At 33.7% G+C, this 21,505-nt stretch overlaps 1 protein-coding gene across 1 annotated transcript in view; it reads left to right on the forward strand.

Annotated features, from left to right (window-relative positions):
* The window catches only part of LOC113500025 (glutamate receptor 1-like), a 141,887-nt gene that overhangs the window by 91,387 nt on the left and 28,995 nt on the right, over positions 1 to 21,505 (forward strand). The window contains exon 3 of the mRNA XM_026880711.1: positions 16,599 to 16,726. Within this exon, the coding sequence (XP_026736512.1) occupies positions 16,599 to 16,726 (128 nt within the window). The remainder of the gene's footprint in view (positions 1 to 16,598; positions 16,727 to 21,505) is intronic.

Consider the following 21,505-nt stretch of genomic DNA (forward strand, 5'->3'; position numbering starts at 1 on the left):
ATTTATTTTCGTTCGCATGAAATGGAGTGTTTGGTTTGAAAAATTTGATATAGTTCACTCATGAGATTAACTGTACAATCACATTGTTGCGAGCTCATCGCTGAAACATGCTTCAGCTTTTTATGTTACGATCCTTTTGTTTTTTTTTTCCAAAACAACGGGAAGCATGCTTCAAGATCCAATAATAGGAACTCGAAAAATATAGTGAATACGGATTCAATAAGTTACGCAGCTCTATAGCTTCGATGTGGATATTGAGGTCGTAAGGATACTTTAAAATTGTATAGATTTTTTAACCCTCTTGATTGTACACACAATGTTCGAAGCATTTTATTTATTAGCCCTCGGAATATTGAGTAACTCGAAATTCTATCAGTCCTCCGAAACAGAATCGACGTTTGAACTCGTTGCCATGGTAACGTTAACGTGATAAAGTGCTAATTATGTTAGTTGAATTTTAATTACGTTTTACTTTAAACAATCAATTTATTTGAAGTTTGGGTAACTTGTTAAAGGTAGGTTTCAGAATGGGGCGAATACACTTATTGCGACAAAGACCGTAAGCCAGTTATTCTATACATTTTTATTGCAATATTCAAAGATTGGGAGAGGAAAACATCTTTGTATAAAAAAATCAATTTTAAATTTGTTTACTGTTTGAATCTTGCAAGTTACAAAGCTTAACTAACTGCATTGTAGGTACAGCAAGGAAAAGAGAGAACTAAGCTTGTTTTTATAAAAAAGAAAACTTTATATTTGCCTTTTAACAGTAGTTTTCTAAGTTTCATGCTATAAATATTTTCGTTGTTAATAAAAAGTCGCTTTGTTTATTTATAGCGTCAAAGGTGAAGTCCAAACAAAAATTCGTAAAATTTTGTTTAGGTTGAAATAAAAGCGAAATTATTCGTGCCGAAAACACTTTTATATTTAGTATAAACCATCAAAAATCCAAAAACATACAAATATACTTACTTAATGTTCAGGAAACTTTAAAAAAGCCTTTTTCTCCCCACTCCAAAATAACCCGCTCTAAAATAAAAACTAATTATATCTTGCAAATTAATTCCTATAGAGAAGAAAAACGATATACTATAAATCGTTGAATAGATTCGTTGTTCGGTATCGTTACTATCGTAAAAAAATTTTGACTTAGAAACAACCCCTTAGCTTTGAAGTTACTATGTACCTAACTACCTTGTATTAAGGAGTAGGATTGCATTTACTGTAAAATATACTTTAATGACCGCACCTTACATGTAACAAGCGCTATAGTAATTCATTTTATTCGACAGATCATTGATCTGAGTGAGATATGATATATTTTGTCATTTAGTTTCTATGTGTGAGAATGAAATAGAATATTTTCAATCGCTTCGATCTAAGTAGGTACAGTTTGAAAATATTTGATAGGCGATTGTTTTATTTCAAGTTTCTTGCTTAGATTTACATAGGTAGGTGGTCTGCATATAGCGAATAGGTAAGGGGGTAAAGTGTCCACTAAATCAGATATTTGAATACGTATATGACTATATGTATGTTTAGTGAGCCTCGGCTCAGAACAAATTTCACCGCGCAGTAATTCTTTAAAGTAAATACTCTTTACTGATGTGAATAGAATCTCATATTTTATTCCACCTATCACTATAAGTCATGCTGTAGTAATACAAGTCTTAAGATCTATCTCAAAGTATATACAGACACCCTAGACGTGTTTGCGAATCTATTCAAACAAAAATCAGGCAAAGCAATTTTAATTGCCTCTCGAATCTACAGAATCCCTGTGTACCACCACAAGTGATGTGACACTTCACTTTATAGGTGAGACAGTGACGTCTTGTTAGCTCACACTGCCTCCGAGGGCTGCATCGCACTCAATATCCTGCCAGCGAATGTTCTAGAACAAGTCATTAACGTTCGCCTCTATACGGTGCTGACGTTTCAAATTTGCGACACACTGAAGTTGATACAAACGATGTTCGCGTTTTTTTGTGTTCTATCTTTTTTATTTGAGGCAAGAAATCATTTGGAGGAAAGCTACAGCTGAGTTTTGGTTTGTTTATTTTTCGTGTGGTCGATGCCTTTCTTTGCCTAGTGGTGGAACACAAATTAATGTATTCTTATATTATTGAATATGGTTAACAAAATCTAACATTATCGTGATGCAGATGTTTTTAATACTAGCCAGTACCATTAGAGCTTCACTATCTTACGGATGTTTTATTAACTTGTTAATATTTGTACGTAGGTGCGTCCTTTGAATATAAAACCACCCACTCGATGATGTTCACAGAAAAAACTTTCTAGTAATACTTTACTCGTATCATCGTATTACTTGCGTTAAATACCTACTAGATCATTATGAGATTTGTAGGCGGAAATTTGTGTTACTGAAGGCGAGATAGCGTTACGCATAATGAATTTTGACATTAGCTCACACACTAGCAGCAGCTTTGCATAAAAACTCGTTGTAGAGGCAGTGTTCGATCAGTTCCATTAATTATTCACACACGAATACTTTTTGTTCGCCCGATGAAAATATGAAACATTGATACAAAGAATAACAAATGCCGTCGACCTTTATCCCTGACATCTTTTGACAAACGATTATAAAAAAATAACGAACAATCTTTAAAGATTAGTATTGATTTTAGTGTGACGTCATACGCAGTAACGTTAGTTGTGAATCTCAAAGAGTATTCAGTCTTATTTTCAGTTTGAGGCTGTTAGGAACTAGGAGGGCTATCAGTTCGTTTGTTCATATTTTCTTTGTATATTTAATAATTCTTTTCCGATCATCTTTCGCTCGTCTCGAGTCAACTCGAGAATCTCGTTTCTTGCAACGTCCAAGTTTTCTAGATATGTGTCGTAAGACGTATTTTATTTTTGCTTTACAAAAGGACTCTTTTATATCAGGGATTTTCATTAAAGTATCGGTGTAGTATATTTCAAGATTTTGTCTATTAGTGAAGCAATATCCTGAGAGCAATAAGTTGCAATTATTTATAATGGATGCGAAGATTAGTCGATCTGCATCAAAAGCGATGCGTTGAAATGGAAAGGCAACGCTCTCCTCAAAACTGACTTCTCAAATGCTAGTAAAATAAAAAATAATAAAGTAAGTAGGACTAAGTGTTCATAATAAATAGTCTAAAGAAAACAACTTTGGTCAACTGCTGCCACCACCACAATGTTTATTTCTCGTTCTTAAACGAAGAGACGTTTTCTCGTTTCTGTGGCAAAAATTGTCTGTCTAGTTATAACAGTGCTAAAGGCAGCCTGGTGACAGACTGACGGACAGAGGACCTTCAGTGACAGGGTTCCGCTTTAACCCGACGGGCCCATCACCCTATATAGTAAAAACTCTAATACTATACATTTTTCTATCAAATAATAAATATACTTTTAAATATAGTATATGCTAAAAATGAACTTGGGAAGCTCATCGTACATTGCGGTTGGAGCCACGATCTAACTGAATACCGGCGCAAAGTAGACATTGTGCGGCTGCGTTCCATACGGTGACTGACGAGATCCGTACGCCCAATTCCGTTCCGCAAATATGGAAACCGCATCCTTACAAGACCTTCAGGATCTTCTGATACATTAAATTAAATTATATTACAGAAAGGGAAAGTTACGTTACATGACTTGTGGAGTTCAGGTAGCTGCTTAAGAACTGTTTCTTCATACTGGCAGGTAAATGAATCAGATGCGAAGATATTACGAATGAAAAAAATAAGACGAAAATTATTATTTTTTTAAATCCTAAACAAGAATTTTAGAAGTAAAATAAGGTTGGTAATATTATTTGGTTGTCTGGTAGACGAATACAAACAATACCATTTTACAAAGATGAAATGAAATACCTAATATTGTATTGACAAATTCGTACTTACAAGTGCTATTGTAGTAGCAAAACAAAACATCGGCCTACGTAATTTATTTCAAAACATGTAACAAGTAAACATTCGTGAAATTCTATTTTCCGTTCTGTTTACAGAAGAATAAAAATGCTTTTAGACGAAATTAGCTTGGAAATATTTTTAGTTAGACGCTCCATTTGACGGGTTTTGGAAATCGGACTTATATTGAAAAGTATGCAGTGCATAGTTATTGGAAAAGTAGTGCCATAGTGGAGCCCAGTTATTCGGGTCAGCAGGAATGTTTACGGCACGGGTCCGCCAGAAATAAAACCGTAGTAGACGGATGGCGTGACACAATGCCGCCACCTCCACAATACAATGATTCGGAAAGAACCTTTTGTCGGGAACTCATAAAATTAATCGTCCCCGTCTTTTAAATGTTTAAGCTTTTAAGTTTAAGCGAGTACTTTTCAAAAACTTTTTGGCCACGACATCGTTTTTCATTTTATATCGTCGCTATTCTTGTGTAAATGATTTCTGAATCGTTTTCGAATATAACTTTCGACCATAATGCGCGCTGCATAAAAACTTTTACAAGTATTTAGTTTGATCAATTGTAGACTAATTACATCTTATCATATGTAATGAAATAAGTTTCGTAACATGCAATTGTCAGGGGCGAAATAATTGCGTGAAACCCAACACTTGCCTCCGGCAGTTAATACCAAAAACCCGGAAAACGAGTAATTACTCAACGGAACTATTATTAAACCCTTACTTAGGCCAAGTTTCGTGTGACGAGACCTTATATCGTGTCACACTTCTAGGGTACGTCGGAACTGACCGCCATTGGCATTAATTTCCTATTTAAAATGTCTATGACCGAGTTCCCCGCATGGCTTGACAGTTGACATTCAAATTTGATTTTAAATTGAAGCTTTTAAACTAGGAAGTTAAACAGCAGACGTGTCTGTTAGTGTGAAGCTATTCGCCGTGAGGGTAAGCACAGGCTTGTTAACTCACGTCCCGCTCAAGATAGCGTAAGTATCACATAATAGGCAGTGAATACACCCATTGACTTCTCTAGACCCTGAACAGTTCTGTGCGGAGTACTTTCTCGTGATAAGATGTCATTATTTTTTAATTGAAGCCCTGAATAGCAACCTTTCATTCCCTTCCTTTTCGTTGTGGTGGGTGACTTAAGTTTTATTACAGAATTAAGCCAAATCTTCTTTGATGTTCGATCGAAGATATATCACTTTACAGTACAATAGTAATCTAAACCGGGCTTTGCATCAGATATTAGTCGAATAATGACCAGTTCATCGGCTATCATCAAGCAAACTGCCATGACAATGTAATTCCTCAGATTCCAAAATTAATTACTGTTTGTGCAAAGACCATAGGAGCATGAAGACAGAAGGGGAGATTTAAACGATAATAGTCCAGTGATTAGTGGTTGGGGGCTATTCTCAAACGCTATCGAGATTGAATTGCGATAAGGCTTGGCCAAGGCAGGCAAACGCCGGCATCTTCTGTATGTGTACCTCATTCCCAAATACAGGGTACGATAACAAAGCAATGAGGTTGCGAACGATATGATGGTACGAAACCGTCGTAGGGTTAATTAAAAGTTATGAGCTGTGAAAGTTGGTAATAAAACTAGACAGGTGTATGCCATGTATTATTTGATGAATAATTACGATGTATGTAGTTAAATTTGTATCTTTAAAATAAGCCTAATAACTTATTTGAAGTTTTAAGCGTAATGACTATAATTAACATTTTGAAAATCAAGGTTTTTAGTAATAACCTCTATGGTATATTAAGAAAAACAATACACATCTTGATCACTATGTATACTACGCGAAACGAGCTATTTGGTTATTATGCACAAAACTACAATCTGTCGGTGCTTTTTTAATAGCAGTTCCATCATAATTAGAGTTCTGTTTTAAGATACAACGGCAAGGCAGACCAATCACTGCAATAAAATTAGATCACATACAAGTATGAGCCAAACCACATTTAAATTGACGAATGTTGTCCCAAAGCTAATATTTATTATTTTGAAAGCAATATCATTCGATTGACTGAGCAACAATCGGATCCCTTTAAGAATGGTTTAAACCTATAGTATTTTATCGCGAATCGCAATAACTGCCGAAATATCGAAACAGCTATTGATTTTATTACTCGGGGAAATATGACATTCATAAAAATAAGTCTGATAGATAAGAAGCAATAAAACGCTTTATCGTGATTGCTTGTACATATTAGTATACTGGTTCAGTCTCAGTGCCAAATTTAGAAATAAATTCCCTAAAGGAACTAAAAACATAATATCATAAAGTAGAAAAATCGGTCAACTGCAAGTCTGACTAGCGTCAAAGATGGTTCCGTGCAAGTAAGTTTAAGGAGAGACAAATTTACAAAAAAAAATGAAACGCGATCACCCGTCAAAAATATGAAGCATTTGTTGCTATACTGGCATAAGAAGTGCATTATTAGTAAAAAAAAAACAACTATAACGGTAGCTGAAATTCAACCTGGTAACTAACTTGCAGACATGTGGAAAAATCGATCACCGTATAATCGATTGCAAAACGAAATTCATTAGGTGTATCACAGTATGTTTTACATTTGCTACGTTTGTTCGCAAGGCCCGGTGAAATGCAAGACGACGCTCAAGCCATTAGTCGCGAGCACTCAATAAGTCTAGTAATACAATACATTCACACAATATAATTGCTAAACTTGTCTACAATGCATTCCATGAGATCTTATTGGATCGAACTCCAACACAAGTTTAATTTAGTAAGCTCTAATTGAGTAACAGCTAATCGTAATGAAATTGTCAAGAGATTTATTAAATATTAGCCGGAACCCCGACTTCGTTCGCGTAGAAATTAACAAATATTCAGTTTATGAAATAAAAACCTAAGTTACTCCTCGTTAAAACGTAAAAAACGTTCCGCCAAAATCAGTCTAGCCATTTCAGAGATTCATGGGAAAAACATTCTGGAATTTACGCAAAAAATGTTACCTTATTTCTGTTATTTCAATATTACAAACAGACACTCCAATTTTATGTAAGTATCTATAATAATAATATGAAGATACCTATACCTAGAGTAATTTGCGGATCCGTAACGGTAGAAATTATACAAGTAATGATAATTATCTATTATTACTGGCAATAAATAAAAAGCGGTAGAGCTGATATTGTTACTAGCATATACTTTATTTTGTAATTGCCAACATTGTTAGTTTAACAAACAAAATATTTTATTTTTACTGGCAAATGCCGCGGTATGAGCTTCACATTGAACGATGTGTAATTAAAATCTCAACCAATATTTGTTGCAGACCAGCATAAACCAATACATACATTGGAAATATAAATTCTCTTTACAAAATACTATCTTTTTTGTAACGTGATATTCGCAACTCAGATCAAACTTTCATTTGACTTCTATTGGAAGACATGCAATTTAGTTACAGGTGAAATCTATGCTAATATTATAAACGCGAAAGTATATCTGTCTGTCTGATTCACTTTTACGCCAAAACTGCTGAACCTATTGTAATGAAATTTGGTACACAGATAGTGTCAAAGTTGAAATTAAACTGTTTTTACGGCTTTGATGTTTGGCTTAAATATTGTTTATTTAAAACAAGGATATACAGGGTGTCCCAAAACTCAACGATAATCTGAGACCGGATGAAAGGCCAAGTGATAACAGATCAGGGAAAAAAACCTGTATCTATTTAAAAAAAAAAAAATTTTTTTCATTTCATTAATTTATAGTTTCGAATAATAGAATCGTTAATGAAGATCCCGGAATTAAAATACTCACAGCGAAATTGTCACATTGGTGATCACAGGACTTAAAAATGCGACGAGGGATGTCGAATTTCAACTTCTTAAATGTCTCTTATCGCTGAACTGAGTGATATGGTTTTTTTTTATATTTTTCCCTGATCTGTTATCACTTGGCCTTTCATCCGGTCTCAGATTATCGTTGAGTTTTAGGACACCCTGTATACACGACGGTTTTCGGGTATTTTGATTTTAGTGAGGGGTAGAGGGTAATCGTCGACTGCAAAGTCAAAGCCGCTATTATTTATTTTTACCCCGTATTCCTACGAAAACTAGAACCACTGCGCGTTGTAAATTGTCAACATCCAACTAAACGCAGACGGAGTCGTGGGTAGCTACTAGTTTTAAATAAATCCTAATTCAGGTGCTTAAGGTTCAGCGTCCGTTGTCAGTCCGTCACCACACTGTATCTCTTTGATAAAGTGATAGCTAAATCTTGAAATTAGAAATTACACTTGAAATTCACACAGATAATGTATTTCAAAGGAATTATGGAATTATTTCGTAAGCATGGCAAGGTTTTACATTTGGTGGGACCATTTTTTTTTCTCTAGCCTATTGTAATGAACTCTCAAAGTCAGGAATCTCGTTTAAGTAAAATTTATTTTTCTGTATGGTACCTACTTTTGATTTAATCTAATGATAGAATCATCGGCATTCGGAATTCTAGATAAGAGTTTGAGTTCTTTTCTCGTCTCTGTCTCGTCTAGAATACTTCGAACGCATTCGGAAGCTATCGAAAAAAATCTTTTGATCACTCTTGTCTAGAGTACTTAGAATGAAATCGAAAAATTCATATCGAAGCATCGTAGTTTTTAAGGAAAACGAGTGTTCTAAATTCATTCATTATCTCATACCTCCGGTACTAATTGTTATAACAAATATCTCGATAATGGAACTCGTGCTGGAGTTCAAATTTTAAATACAAGTCATAAAAGTTTCATCACATTACTTTTTTTTGGTTTGAGTTTTCTGTTAATTCTGCTAAAAACTTAATTTTGTTATTTGATACTTTATAGTACAAAATATTTACTGATTATTCAACACTAAAAGCTAATTTAACGATAAACTAATTAATACAAACAGTTATTCGAATTAGGATTAGACAACAAACTAGATTATTATTAATAATAATTAACATTTTGAAAATCAAGGTTTTTGGTAATAACCTCTAAGGTGTGTTAAGAAAAACAATACACATCTTGATCACTATGTATACTACGCGAAACGAGCTATTTGGTTATTATGCACAAAACTACAATCTGTCGGTGCTTTTTTAATAGCAGTTCCATCATAATTAGAGTTCTGTTTTAAGATACAACGGCAAGGCAGACCAATCACTGAAATAAAACTAGATCAAATACAAGTATGAGCCAAACCACATTTAAATTGACGAGTGTTGCCCCAAAGCTAATATTTATTATTTTGAAAGCAATATCATTCGATTGACTGAACAACAATCGGATCACTTTAAGAATGGTTTAAACCTATAGTATTTTATCGCGAATCGCAATAACTGCCGAAATATCGAAACATCTATTGATTTTATTACTCGGGGAAATATGACATTCATAAAAATAAGTCTGATAGATAAGAAGCAATAAAACGCTTTATCGTGATTGCTTGTACATATTAGTATACTGGTTCAGTCTCAGTGCCAAATTTAGAAATAAATTCCCTAAAGGAACTAAAAACATAATATCATGAAGTACAAAAATCGGTCAACTGCAAGTCTGACTAGCGTCAAAGATGGTTCCGTGCAAGTAAGTTTAAGGAGAGACAAATTTACAAAAAAGAAATGAAACGCGATCACCCGTCAAAAATATGATGCATTTGTTGCTATACTGGCATAAGAAGTGCATTATTAGTAAAAAAAAAACAAATATTTACCTATAACGGTAGCTGAAATTCAACCTGGTAACTAACTTGCAGACAGGTGGAAAAATCGATCACCGTATAATCGATTGCAAAACGAAATTCATTAGGTGTATCACAGTATGTTTTACATTTGTTCGCAAGGCCCGGTGAAATGCAAGACGACGCTCAAACCATTAGTCGCGAGCACTCAATAAGTCTAGTAATACAATACATTCACACAATATAATTGCTAAACTTGTCTACAATGCATTCCATGAGATCTTATTGGATCGAACTGCAACACAAGTTTAATTTAGTAAGCTCTTATTGAGTAACAGCTAATCGTAATTAAATTGCAAAGAGATTTATTAAATATTAGCCGGAACCCCGACTTCGTTCGCGTAGAAATTAACAAATATTCAGTTTATGAAATAAAAACCTAAGTTACTCCTCGTAAAAACGTAAAAAACGTTCCGCCAAAATCAGTCTAGCCATTTCAGAGATTCATGGGAATAACATTCTGGAATTTACGCAAAAAATGTTACCTTATTTCTGTTATTTCAATATTACAAACAGACACTCCAATTTTATGTAAGTTTCTATAATAATAATATGAAGATACCTATACCTAGAGTAATTATACAAGTAATGATAATTATCTATTATTACTGGCAATAAATAAAAAGCGGTAGAGCTGATATTGTTACTAGCATATACTTTATTTTTTAATTGCCAACAATGTTTATAGTTTAACAAACAAAATATTTTATTTTTACTGGCAAATGCCGCGGTATGAGCATCACATTGAACGATGTGTAATTAAAATCTCAACCAATATTTGTTGCAGACCAGCAAAAACCAATACATACATTGGAAATATAAATTCTCTTTACAAAATACTACCTTTTTTGTAACGTGATATTCGCAACTCAGATCAAACTTTCATTTGACTTCTATTGGAAGACATGCAATTTTAGTTACAGGTGAAATCTATGCTAAAATTATAAACGCGAAAGTATATCTGTCTGTCTGATTCACTTTTACGCCAAAACTGCTGAACCTATTGTAATGAAATTTGGTACACAGATAGTGTCAAAGTTGAAATTAAACTGTTTTTACGGCTTTGATGTTTGGCTTAAATATTGTTTATTTAAAACAAGGATATATACACGACGGTTTTCGGGTATTTTGATTTTAGTGAGGGGTAGAGGGTAATCGTCGACTGCAAAGTCAAAGCTCATATTTTTACCCGGTATTCCTACGAAAACTAGAACCACTGCGCGTTGTAAATTGTCAACGTCCAACAAAACGCAGACGGAGTCATGGGTAGCTACTAGTTTAAATAAATCCTAATTCAGGTGCTTAAGGTTCAGCGTCCGTTGTCTGTCCGTCACCACACTGTATCTCTTTGATAAAGTGATAAATCTTGAAATTAGACATTACACTTGAAATTCACACAGATAATGTATATCAAAGGAATTATGGAATTATTTTGTAAGCATGGCAAGGTCTTACATTTTGTGGGACCAAATCTATTTTTATGTATGGTACCTACTTTTGATTTAATCTAATAATAGAATCATCAGCATTCGGAATTCTAGATACGAGTTTGAGTTCTTTTCTCGTCTCTGTCTCGTCTAGAGTACTTCGAACGCATTCGGAAGCAATCGAAAAAAATCTTTTGATCACTCTTGTCTAGAGTACTTAGAATGAAATCGAAAAATTCATATCGAAGCATCGTAGTTTTTAAGGAAAACGAGTGTTCTAAATTCATTCATTATCTCATACCTCCGGTACTAATTGTTATAACAAATATCTCGATAATGGAACTCGTGCTGGAGTTCAAATTTTAAATACAAGTCAAAAAAAGTTTCATCAAATTACTTTTTTTGGTTTGAGTTTTCTGTTCATTCTGCTAAAAACTTAATTTTGTTATTTGATACTTTATAGTACAAAATACTTACTGATTATTCAACACTAAAAGCTAATTTAACGATAAACTAATTAATACAAACAGTTATTCGAATTAGGATTAGATATAACAAACTAGATTAATTTAGATTCATATTTTAACTTTTAGCTAAGTATAAACACAAAGAAAACTTAGTTTTAATATGACGATTTCGTTAAACTTTGTTAATAACGGTGTCAAAAGAGTTAAATTTCTTTATGTGAAATATAACTTTCTTTTAAATTACGCTGGAAGAGTGAATTTTGATGACGACACTGTTTCAATACATTGTACAGTCAGCAGCGAAACTCAATGAACATGAACAGATAAACTAATAGACAAAAATGTTTTTGAATCTTATTTTTATTAAGCCACTTTACATCTTCGTCCCAATACCGTCTTGTACAAGCCTTTTAAATCTGACTGTACCTATTTTTGTAGCGGACTGTATTTCAGATTTTTAAAGGGTTGCTCGGCGGCTTTCATGCGCCCGTATGCTTGAATACATGATAGTGTAAGTGGGAATGGGGCGCGTAACTCAATAGAGCTTGTAGGAATACCTGCTCGAGCCCCGCAAACAAGCACTCGACTAAGTAGAGATCGTGAAACGCCTGGGCACTGCAACTTACACCTTTGGAAACACTCCGTAATTCCGTTTCATCTCTTCCCTTCAATCCACTCTTTCAAGCCCCTTTTATGAAACCTTAACGGTGTTTACAATGTCAGTATCTTTTTTATTTGTGAACTAACAATAAATAGATTTAAAAGGAAATGAATAAGTTGTGTTCTTAGTGGATTGTGTTAGCTTTGCAAATAGTATGTGTGTTTTTATAACTGATACTTTAATTTCAAGTGTTTTGACTAATACTTCTCGTTTTCAAAAACTTTTGCTAACTGAAATACTTTCTCTTTCTTGAAATACTGAAGTTAAGTAAAGTTATTTGTAGATTCTCAACGTAATTGAATGCAATGACGTTTTGTATTTGCTCCATGATATCGTTAGCTCCTCATCTATACTAATATATAAAGCTGAAGAGTTTGTATGATTGTTTGTTTGAACGCGCTAATCTCAGGAACTGGTTCAAATTGAAAAAAATATTTTTTATGTTAAATAGACCATTCATCGAGGAAGGTTTTAGGCTATATACCATCACGCTGCGACTAATAGGAGCGAAGAAAAATTTAAATTATATCTTCTAACCACGCGGGCGAACAGCTAGTATTGTATAAATAAAGGCAAATGTGTGAAGCAAGTTTCAATTAGAGCCGGAACACTTCTGAGATTCGCGTACGGCATGAATGTACTGGCTTAGCAGTAACACATAGCCATGCGCCCCGACTTAAGCTGGAAGCCTGCGATAGGTGATATCCTGTACGTTCCAGTGTTTACTATTATGTAGACTTGTTTTATTTCACCTATTATGAATAGAGAAAAAAGTGTCTCATTATTAAGCAACCAATTTTCCGATTTCCCGACAAAATTTACGAACGACTCATATTTTGAGGAAAAAAAACACTGCTCTTATGTTTATTTTGTTAGAAAACTACTCCATTTTCTAATAAGTCACAATCAACGATGAAAAAACATTACGACTTTACACGACGAAGAAAAGGAATTCCTTTTAAAAGTAAAGTGTAGGGACTGCTCAGCCGGCCCGGCTTACATTCACGAAGATTGCGCCTCCAAGTTGTTAGATGCACAGCGGCATAAAGTAGATACGTGAGCAGATCGCGGCTGAAAACGAAACCGCTAAGAGTCGACGTTACTCGCCCACCGTGTTTATGGGACACTCAGGTACACTGCCTAGACCATAATGTGATGGTAACACAATTTATGAGGAAAAGCTTTCTTTGATAAATGAAGTACTAAAGGAATATATTCACTGATAAAAATAAAATAAAATTAAGTACAATGCGAGAAGAAACTAAAAATATATTGAAAAGAAATCGAAGTTATATTACGTGTCATAAAATTCACAAGAGTCACCTTGAAAGCAAATAAAATTGCCAATATAACAGAACTAGTAAATTCCAGTTCGGGAAATGCAGGCGTGACGATACCCATGTAAACGTAGAGAAAACGACACCACCCAATTTCCAGGAAGCACAAAGCAAAATATACAGCAATGCGGTTCAAAATTTGCAGACACTGTAATAATATTCACAGATGTAATGGCAGTCTCACGTGCTCAAACTATCAAGTAGCTGTCGGAAGGTCGAACAGACTCTTCGTAAGAACTCTTAGGGATAAAAAGTCAACTACAAATGATAGTTGACACTTACTATGTTGGAAATGTTTTAGTCCTTGCTCAGTACCTTTCTTTTTTGCGTACAGAATTTTGTCGCTGTCTATTTAACTCTTTTTTTTTCGCTTGCTCTGTAGGAATAAAGTTGTTGAAAATTCAATTGTCGTGAACATGATTGACTTGAACGTCTGAGCCGCAGCTGGAAATTCTGGAAAAAAAGTTAGAAATTTCTCATGTGCGCTCTAGATTAGAAAGTCTACTAAATACATAGCGTTGAGATATTAATAATTCCAAAAAAAAAACGAAAGGAAAAGCAATAATTGCCTTAAACATTTGCAACTACACGATTCTGATAACAACCAAGCTTCATTCTTCAGCAACTGATCATCGATCAATCATTTTATCAACTCCAATATTAAACCTACATAGAAAACCACTTCACAACATTAAATATTAAAGTAACTTTTCCTCTACAAATTCAAACAACGAAATTGAGTTTGTGCCTTGTAAACACTAGACTAAAGAATATTCACATCAGATAAGTTCGATACACTTCAGTGGGTCGGTCCCCAAACTCCTTTTAAGGTACGTTTAAACTTGGTTGAACATTAAAATTCCATAAAGTTACCCTTACGTGGGAAACAAAAATAGAAGTGTTTTGGCAATAGAAGAGTTTGGTAATATAAGCACTAACAGTTTGGCGGTGGTGTCTGTGAGTGTATGAGTCGCGTGGTGCCCGGCAGACGTGATCCGCATGCCGGGCCTGTCCCCGCGGGCAAACCGAGCGATATTTGCTTTTTTTTATTACCGCATCCATATTTCAACACCAATACCCCAACAATATTTGGAAGTACTGAGAGCGCTAATGCGTGCGTGGCAGGAAAAATGATATCGACCCTCGATTCGATATTCCCAACGTTATATCGAAGCAGCAATTGAATCAGTAGCAACAATATAGGTATTACCTGCAGCTCTATTTAAATAGGTACGTATCAAATAGTTCAGCAATTTCCTCTGCCTTGTAAATCAGATACATTAAGCAATTTAACAAACTTGCAATTGGGCCCAACTTCATTCGCGTGGTTAGGAATCTTGAAAATCAAAATACCTACTAGTTTTAAAACCCACGCATTTTCTTTCCATTTTTATAACATATTTGATGACTCCTCCACCCCATCGATCAAAAAGTGATGGTATATCTTATAGCCTTCCTCAAAAAATTGGCTATCGGATACTGAAAGAATTTTTCTACTCGGAATGGAGTTTCTGATATTAGCGCGTTAAAATAAAAACAAAAAAGTTTTCAGCTTAATAATAATATACATGAACTAATCGCATTCTAATTGTAATATCATGCTCGTATCGTGCATATCATATCAATTAGGTCCGTAATAATCTTACAACAGTTAATTATCAATATTCAATTAGTAATCTACCCAGCTATTAGGGAGGTGTCTTCACTTGACAGGTTTAATTTAAAACATTTGTGTTTTGATCTTTGATAACTATGGACAGGTTTTAAATATGAATTTTCCACGAGGATTTTACAACACAAGTCAGAGTTAATGTAGGAAAAATTTACAATACAAATTGATATCATTGTGTCAGGAATCTTTAATTAACTGCGTAAAATGTATTATTTTTACCCTCGGCTTTTATTTTTTTCGACCCGCTGTCTGCTATTGACTGCTCACAAATAATTTCTCGCGCACAGAATTTATTCACGACATCGCCAATGTGAATAAAATTAAAAAGTAAAAAGCAAAACACAAATTGTGATCGTTACAGATTAGTAATTATGGATTTATATTTAACTATTTTTGATATATTTCCTACTTCATACTACAAACAATTTATTCTTATTATTCTAGATTTTGCCCGAGATTTGTTAGATTGTGTTAGAGAAATTAGGAAAGGCCAGAAAATATTGATAACTGCAATTTTCATACAAGAATAGTGACTGATCGCAGCTTTAATGCTTTTGATGTAAAAGAAAGTACCTATTTGCGTTTTCTTTCTACTAAAATGTAATATTGCATTTTGAAGTTTAATCAAAAGCCTTACTTCGAAATCAAACAAGAATTGACACAAACTACCAAATAACTACATCTTTAAACAGTACCTAAATTTGTTTGTTTAAATGTAATACTAACTCGTATTATTTGGTATCAAATTGTTGTTTTGAATAACTCCAACAAGAACTGCGTTGCATACTAATGCGACAATTGGAGTCGAATATTTAGAGTAGTATAGTGCGATACAAGCTCACAGATAATGGACCGTTATTAGCAAAATGTTCATGATTTATTTGTAACGTCCCTTAACGCATACAGATATCTCGTTTAAATTTATAATCATTAACCCTAAGATTGTATTTATTAATTCCATTTTTTGTGGATGAATTGAGTTTGACTATTAAAAAGCGATAAATTGTTAGGAGTTTTCATATCAGTCTTCAGCATTTTGGGTTAGAGAAATTTATATGTGGACAAAATTTCAACTCAATCGGTCGAGTAGGTTTGGATTTTTTTCTGTAACTGACAAACAAACGGATATAAGAATGATCCTATTAGCTCTGTTTTTATTCGATCGTAAGGAATTGGATAGTAAAAGTATTTTTCTGAACTGTTTGTGACATAAAAAATTATGAGAATCAACCTTTCCAAAACACGAAAAATTCTTAAAATAAAATTGATGTATTAAAGAAACGCTATTTTTCAATTAAACGCACTTATCATGAACTATTCTATTTTGCAATTTAAAAAGAAACCGATACCAACATATTTCTTTTGTTACAGTCTGCAACCAGTTTGCTCGTGGAGTTATTGCCATGCTGGGAGCCGTGACTCCGGATTCGTTCGACACCCTGCATTCTTACACCAACACGTTTCAAATGCCGTTCGTTACGCCCTGGTTCCCTGAGAAGGTATGCATATTTTATTTAAGTGGATTTTTTTTTCTACGAGAAATACGGAATTCGATATTGTTCTGACCGGAGACTTTGTCTGGTGCCTTTACTTCAATATACTCGGGTATATTGGGAATATTGTTTAGTTGTATTTTTTGCTGGCCTTGAAATATGCTTCTTTGTTTACGCCAAAACCAGCCATGCCGTAGTCCGTATTGATTTAAGTCACCTCAGATTAGTTTTATTTATCTCTACAAATTACCAAATTTGGTAAATGTTTATAAAAAAATACGAGTAATAGTTTTACAAAATAAAATCCCTTTACATGCCTCAAATTAAAAACCGTTCTCAGTTGTCATCATTGCACTAGTTACCTATCTTACACTTCAAGAAGCAAGAAAAAAATAATAATAGCAAACTAAATAAGTAAAAGGGAAAAAATCTTTTAAAGGAAAAAATAAATAAAATAAACATAGTACGGGTATATATTCTTATTACTCAACAGCGTGAATACTACCTCCCTTTGCACATCGTACGTATGTATTGTGTACCCTATTAATAATTCACTAAATACTCTCTGCACGCAGGTTGTCAACGCACAAATACACTTACCTTTGCTTGTGAAATACTAAAGTAAAGAAAATATAGATATTATGTTTTCTTACCTAAGCTAACATTTGATTTAACGCTATACGGAAAAAAATAAGATGTTTGCACTAAGTAATTGAATGCGTGTTCTTTCTAAGAGTTCATAAATATTTATTTGCTGGCATTTCGACATTTATGAATTTATTGTGGGTTCCTACTAACTTAATTGAAAAAGTTTTATTTTAAATTACTGAACTGATAATAATTATTATCATTCGATTCGCTGGATCGTTTGGTGTGTGGTTTAAGAGCAGGATATCTACGCTGCGAAAGAGACTCTGCCTCCTTTTTATAACGTTGTCTCGTTTCAAAGATGTCAGCAGTCGATCTTCCAGGACTCATAGTATAGGCATAGGAAATGCTTGCTTTACGCTAAGAAGTATTTAAGAAGTAGTAGACTGAAAGTTCTTACCTGGTCCTATAAAGAGTAAGGAGAAGCAGTCAGCGGTTTTAACCTCTCGACGTCTCTAGGGCATGGTTACAGAAATGGTAGCAAAAATATGCGTAGGACGTGAAAATATTTTAATTTTATAAAAATACTAGCAGGACCCTGGTTTACATTGATGATAGTTATCATTGGGACATATCTACTGACAACAGTGATTGAATGCATTATACCATCAAAAATTACCAAAATAATTTAAGAAGACGAAAGATGATATTGGTCTTCCTTTGACGGCATTGAGACTCATAAAGGTTTTAAATACCAATTTGTTATTTGATTATTTAATATTGTTATATGACGCAAAATTATATGAGTGTATTAAAAAACGACACGCTAAGGACTTAATCCTTGTGTCGCGGGGGATTTCCCAAACATTCAAGTCACATACACAAAGTCACCCAAACTAAGAACCCGCTACACGTCATGCAGTTGGCTTATTGTGGTGACCTCAGCTGTCCATGCAGTTAATATTCCATACTATACTGTCTGTCTGTCTGTCTCGCTTTCATGCCAAAACTACTGAACCGATTTTAATGGTTTTTTACACAAATAGGGTAGTAACTGAGAAAGAACATAAATTATTTTTTAACTGGAAAAACGGTTGTGTTGAAAAATGGGGGGTTAAAGTTTATATGGTTTTTTATTGCGTTAAATATTGTTTATTTAAAATAATGAAATATGGACACAGCGGTTTTTGAAGTCCACGCGCAGTCAAAAGCTAGTGCTGTATATTTCACGACAACAAAAAGAAATGATGAAGAATATAACTTCTCTTATATGTAGGTACCTACATGATTTAATAAGGGAAGGTGGTAAAAAAGTCAGAGGGAAATATACAATATAATATTCGGTATACTTTTCGACTTATAATGGCCACTCCCCTCGTCACGTAAGACTCGTAAAACGCGACTAACCGACTTATGTCAGACGGGTCTTGTTTCCTTATAATAACAACGGGCTATTACCATCCATCCATTTTCTTAGCGTAGTCATCATGATATCATTTCTTTATTACAATTGCGTGTAAGGAGGTTACAAAAGATGTATGGTCTTAAATTGTGCATAGGAACTAAAAAAAGAGTAACTAAGAACTAAGAATCTAACGTAGTAACTAAGAATCTTATAATAGGGAATTTAAATCTTGGTGCGTCCTTTTGCAAACACAATTAAAATAACGACTGATATATTTCAGTGGTATAGGTATTTGATTTGATAATTTTTATTTTACACTAGGATTTAGTCGCGTTTTATTTTTAGACAAAATAAACTCAAATACGAATTAAAAAAATGGAGTATATGTATCTAATTTGGTATCGAGAAAGACCGGAAAAATAATCGTAGAAACAAGCAACAGACGCAGCTTTTAAATTACGTTAAAAAAGAAGGGAAATATGAGGTGCATGTTGACATTGCAGAGTAAACAAAAACGTATCTCAAGAGAATGTTAGTCTTATTTACCATAACTTGAATAGGAATTATTAGAAAATTAAATATTTAACTATGATTTATTCGAATGCATAATAATATTCTCAACAAGGCCCCTACATGTTGGACCTGTTTCCCCGTGCACGCCTTTAAAAAGGACCGGGTCTCTTCCCATGAAGTTCTCCCGAGACAGAAAAAAGATATTCAAAAGAAAGCTTTAAAACTACAGCAGCAAGTTTAAAAACTTTTTATAGGTTATTAACGATGCCTGTCTGCAATTAAATTTAATAAAAATAGGCAATATCAATAACTATTTTCCCGTGAGTAAAGCCACGAGCAGAAACTAGTATAACATATTTTTTAAAACGAAGATGAATAGCAAAACGTGGGCTTTCATTTCACGCAAACGTAAATCCATTGATTAAAACTAAAAGCAAATTTGTTCAGAGCTGGCATTTACGAAAAACATGTATCAGCCTGAAATTCTGAAGCTCGGTCTGACACATGTTGTTTACTGTAATAAAAAGACCTTCGGAAGCTTTAAAGGAGATTCCTAATTTGTTTGCAATCTCACTTCGCTGTATCTATGCAACGAGTTTAAAGACCCAGACGCATATTTTTTATTTGCGTCTGTCCATACAAGTGTAAAGTTTTCATCAAGAAGGATGAAAAAAAAATTTAAAAAAACCATACGAAACTATCACCCGCTATTAATTGCACTGACCATACAATTAGCCGAGTAGTTGACGTGACCACGCCAAACCCATTGAGCACTACGTGTCGCGGGTTCGATCCCCGCGTAAAGTAAGGATTTGTATGAAAAACGAATGCTTGTCTTGTTGTCTTTGAGCATGTGACTTAAATTTTTGTAAAACTCCCTGCGTTCTTTTCTTTAAAACAGGAACGTTTTTTAAAAAAGGAAAAAGAAATTAATATGGCGAATTTATTTTTAAGAATACTAATTCAAACAAAGAATCGGTATCTGAAATATCACCGGCCATTGTTAAAATCCTTGTATAGATCCCCTCTCCCTGGAAGATGATTGAACCGTAACCAGCAGTTCGATATACGTTGCAATTAATTCTGTCGATGAGATCCTTTGATTGTTGTATCCACTACGAACGACAAAGCGTTGTCTAATACAGGATATCAATTACACATCAACGGATAAACCTCTTCGTTAATAATTAGCCATCAGCTTGTCAATGCAACATTGCCTATAATTAATGTCATGCAATCAAAGAGATTCTATAAACAGAAAATAAAATATATTAAAAAGCGTAGTTTTTCTAACAATTCAACGGTCTACCCACTAATGAAACAGCTTGAGACCTTCGTATGTTATATTTTACCACGTTTTATTTCCTTCCTAATAATCCCTCAAATACTAGGAACTTAGAAAGTATCTCGCTGGGAATCAAACAGCAAAGCGGTTAAAATTCATTCATATGCCTTCATAAATATTTTCACAAGAAGGTCGAATAACAGAGCCTTCCTCGAACATGTTCCATACAAAAATCTCAAATAATTTAATTATGTACCCAATCATTTTTTTATGGTTTACTATGTAAATAAATTGTCTATTTATTATAACACATTACGTAGATATTTATTCATAAATATTTATCGAATGTAAATAGGTCAATATTAAAACCACATTTAATTTGCGTTTGAAATTCGAATTTCGACTAGTATTTACGAACTAATGTGACTTATCGAAGCTAAATATCGAAGGTAAAGCAATATTAAAGTAAGTTACGTTCTAATATTGGGATGAAAAATCCATAAGAAAATAGACCCTTTTCGAATTTTGCAAGATCGCAAGCATCATCTATCACTTTATTATAGTGAAGCATCTGATATTGATCGATTCAGAGTAATCTGAAGTCAGACTACAAAAAAAGCCACACTCAAATAATTCTGCGGTAAGTCAATCTTTGTTTAAACAGCATTCATATAAATTTAACAAAAGTCAAGGTACAAAACAAAATCTGTTGCATTTTAACACGAATGAAACGTAAAGATATCAAAAACCTCTTGTATCGAGAACATTCAACAACTTCAATTTATTTAAATCATACAAATATTTCATATACAAATAAAGTAACAAGTTTAAAATTGTGTTTTCATTTCATTTTTATAAAATTACAACCTTAAAATTAAAGCGAAAATAAATTACGTTTTCGATAAAAAAAATAACATGGATGATTCATGGTCTGTTTACGAAAGCACCTGTTTCGACGAAAACCTAGGCGTGCAATTTCCGAGGCAGAAAGTTT

Source organism: Trichoplusia ni, chromosome 1 (assembly GCF_003590095.1).
Source record: "Trichoplusia ni isolate ovarian cell line Hi5 chromosome 1, tn1, whole genome shotgun sequence".
Taxonomy (NCBI): Eukaryota; Metazoa; Arthropoda; class Insecta; order Lepidoptera; family Noctuidae; genus Trichoplusia; species Trichoplusia ni.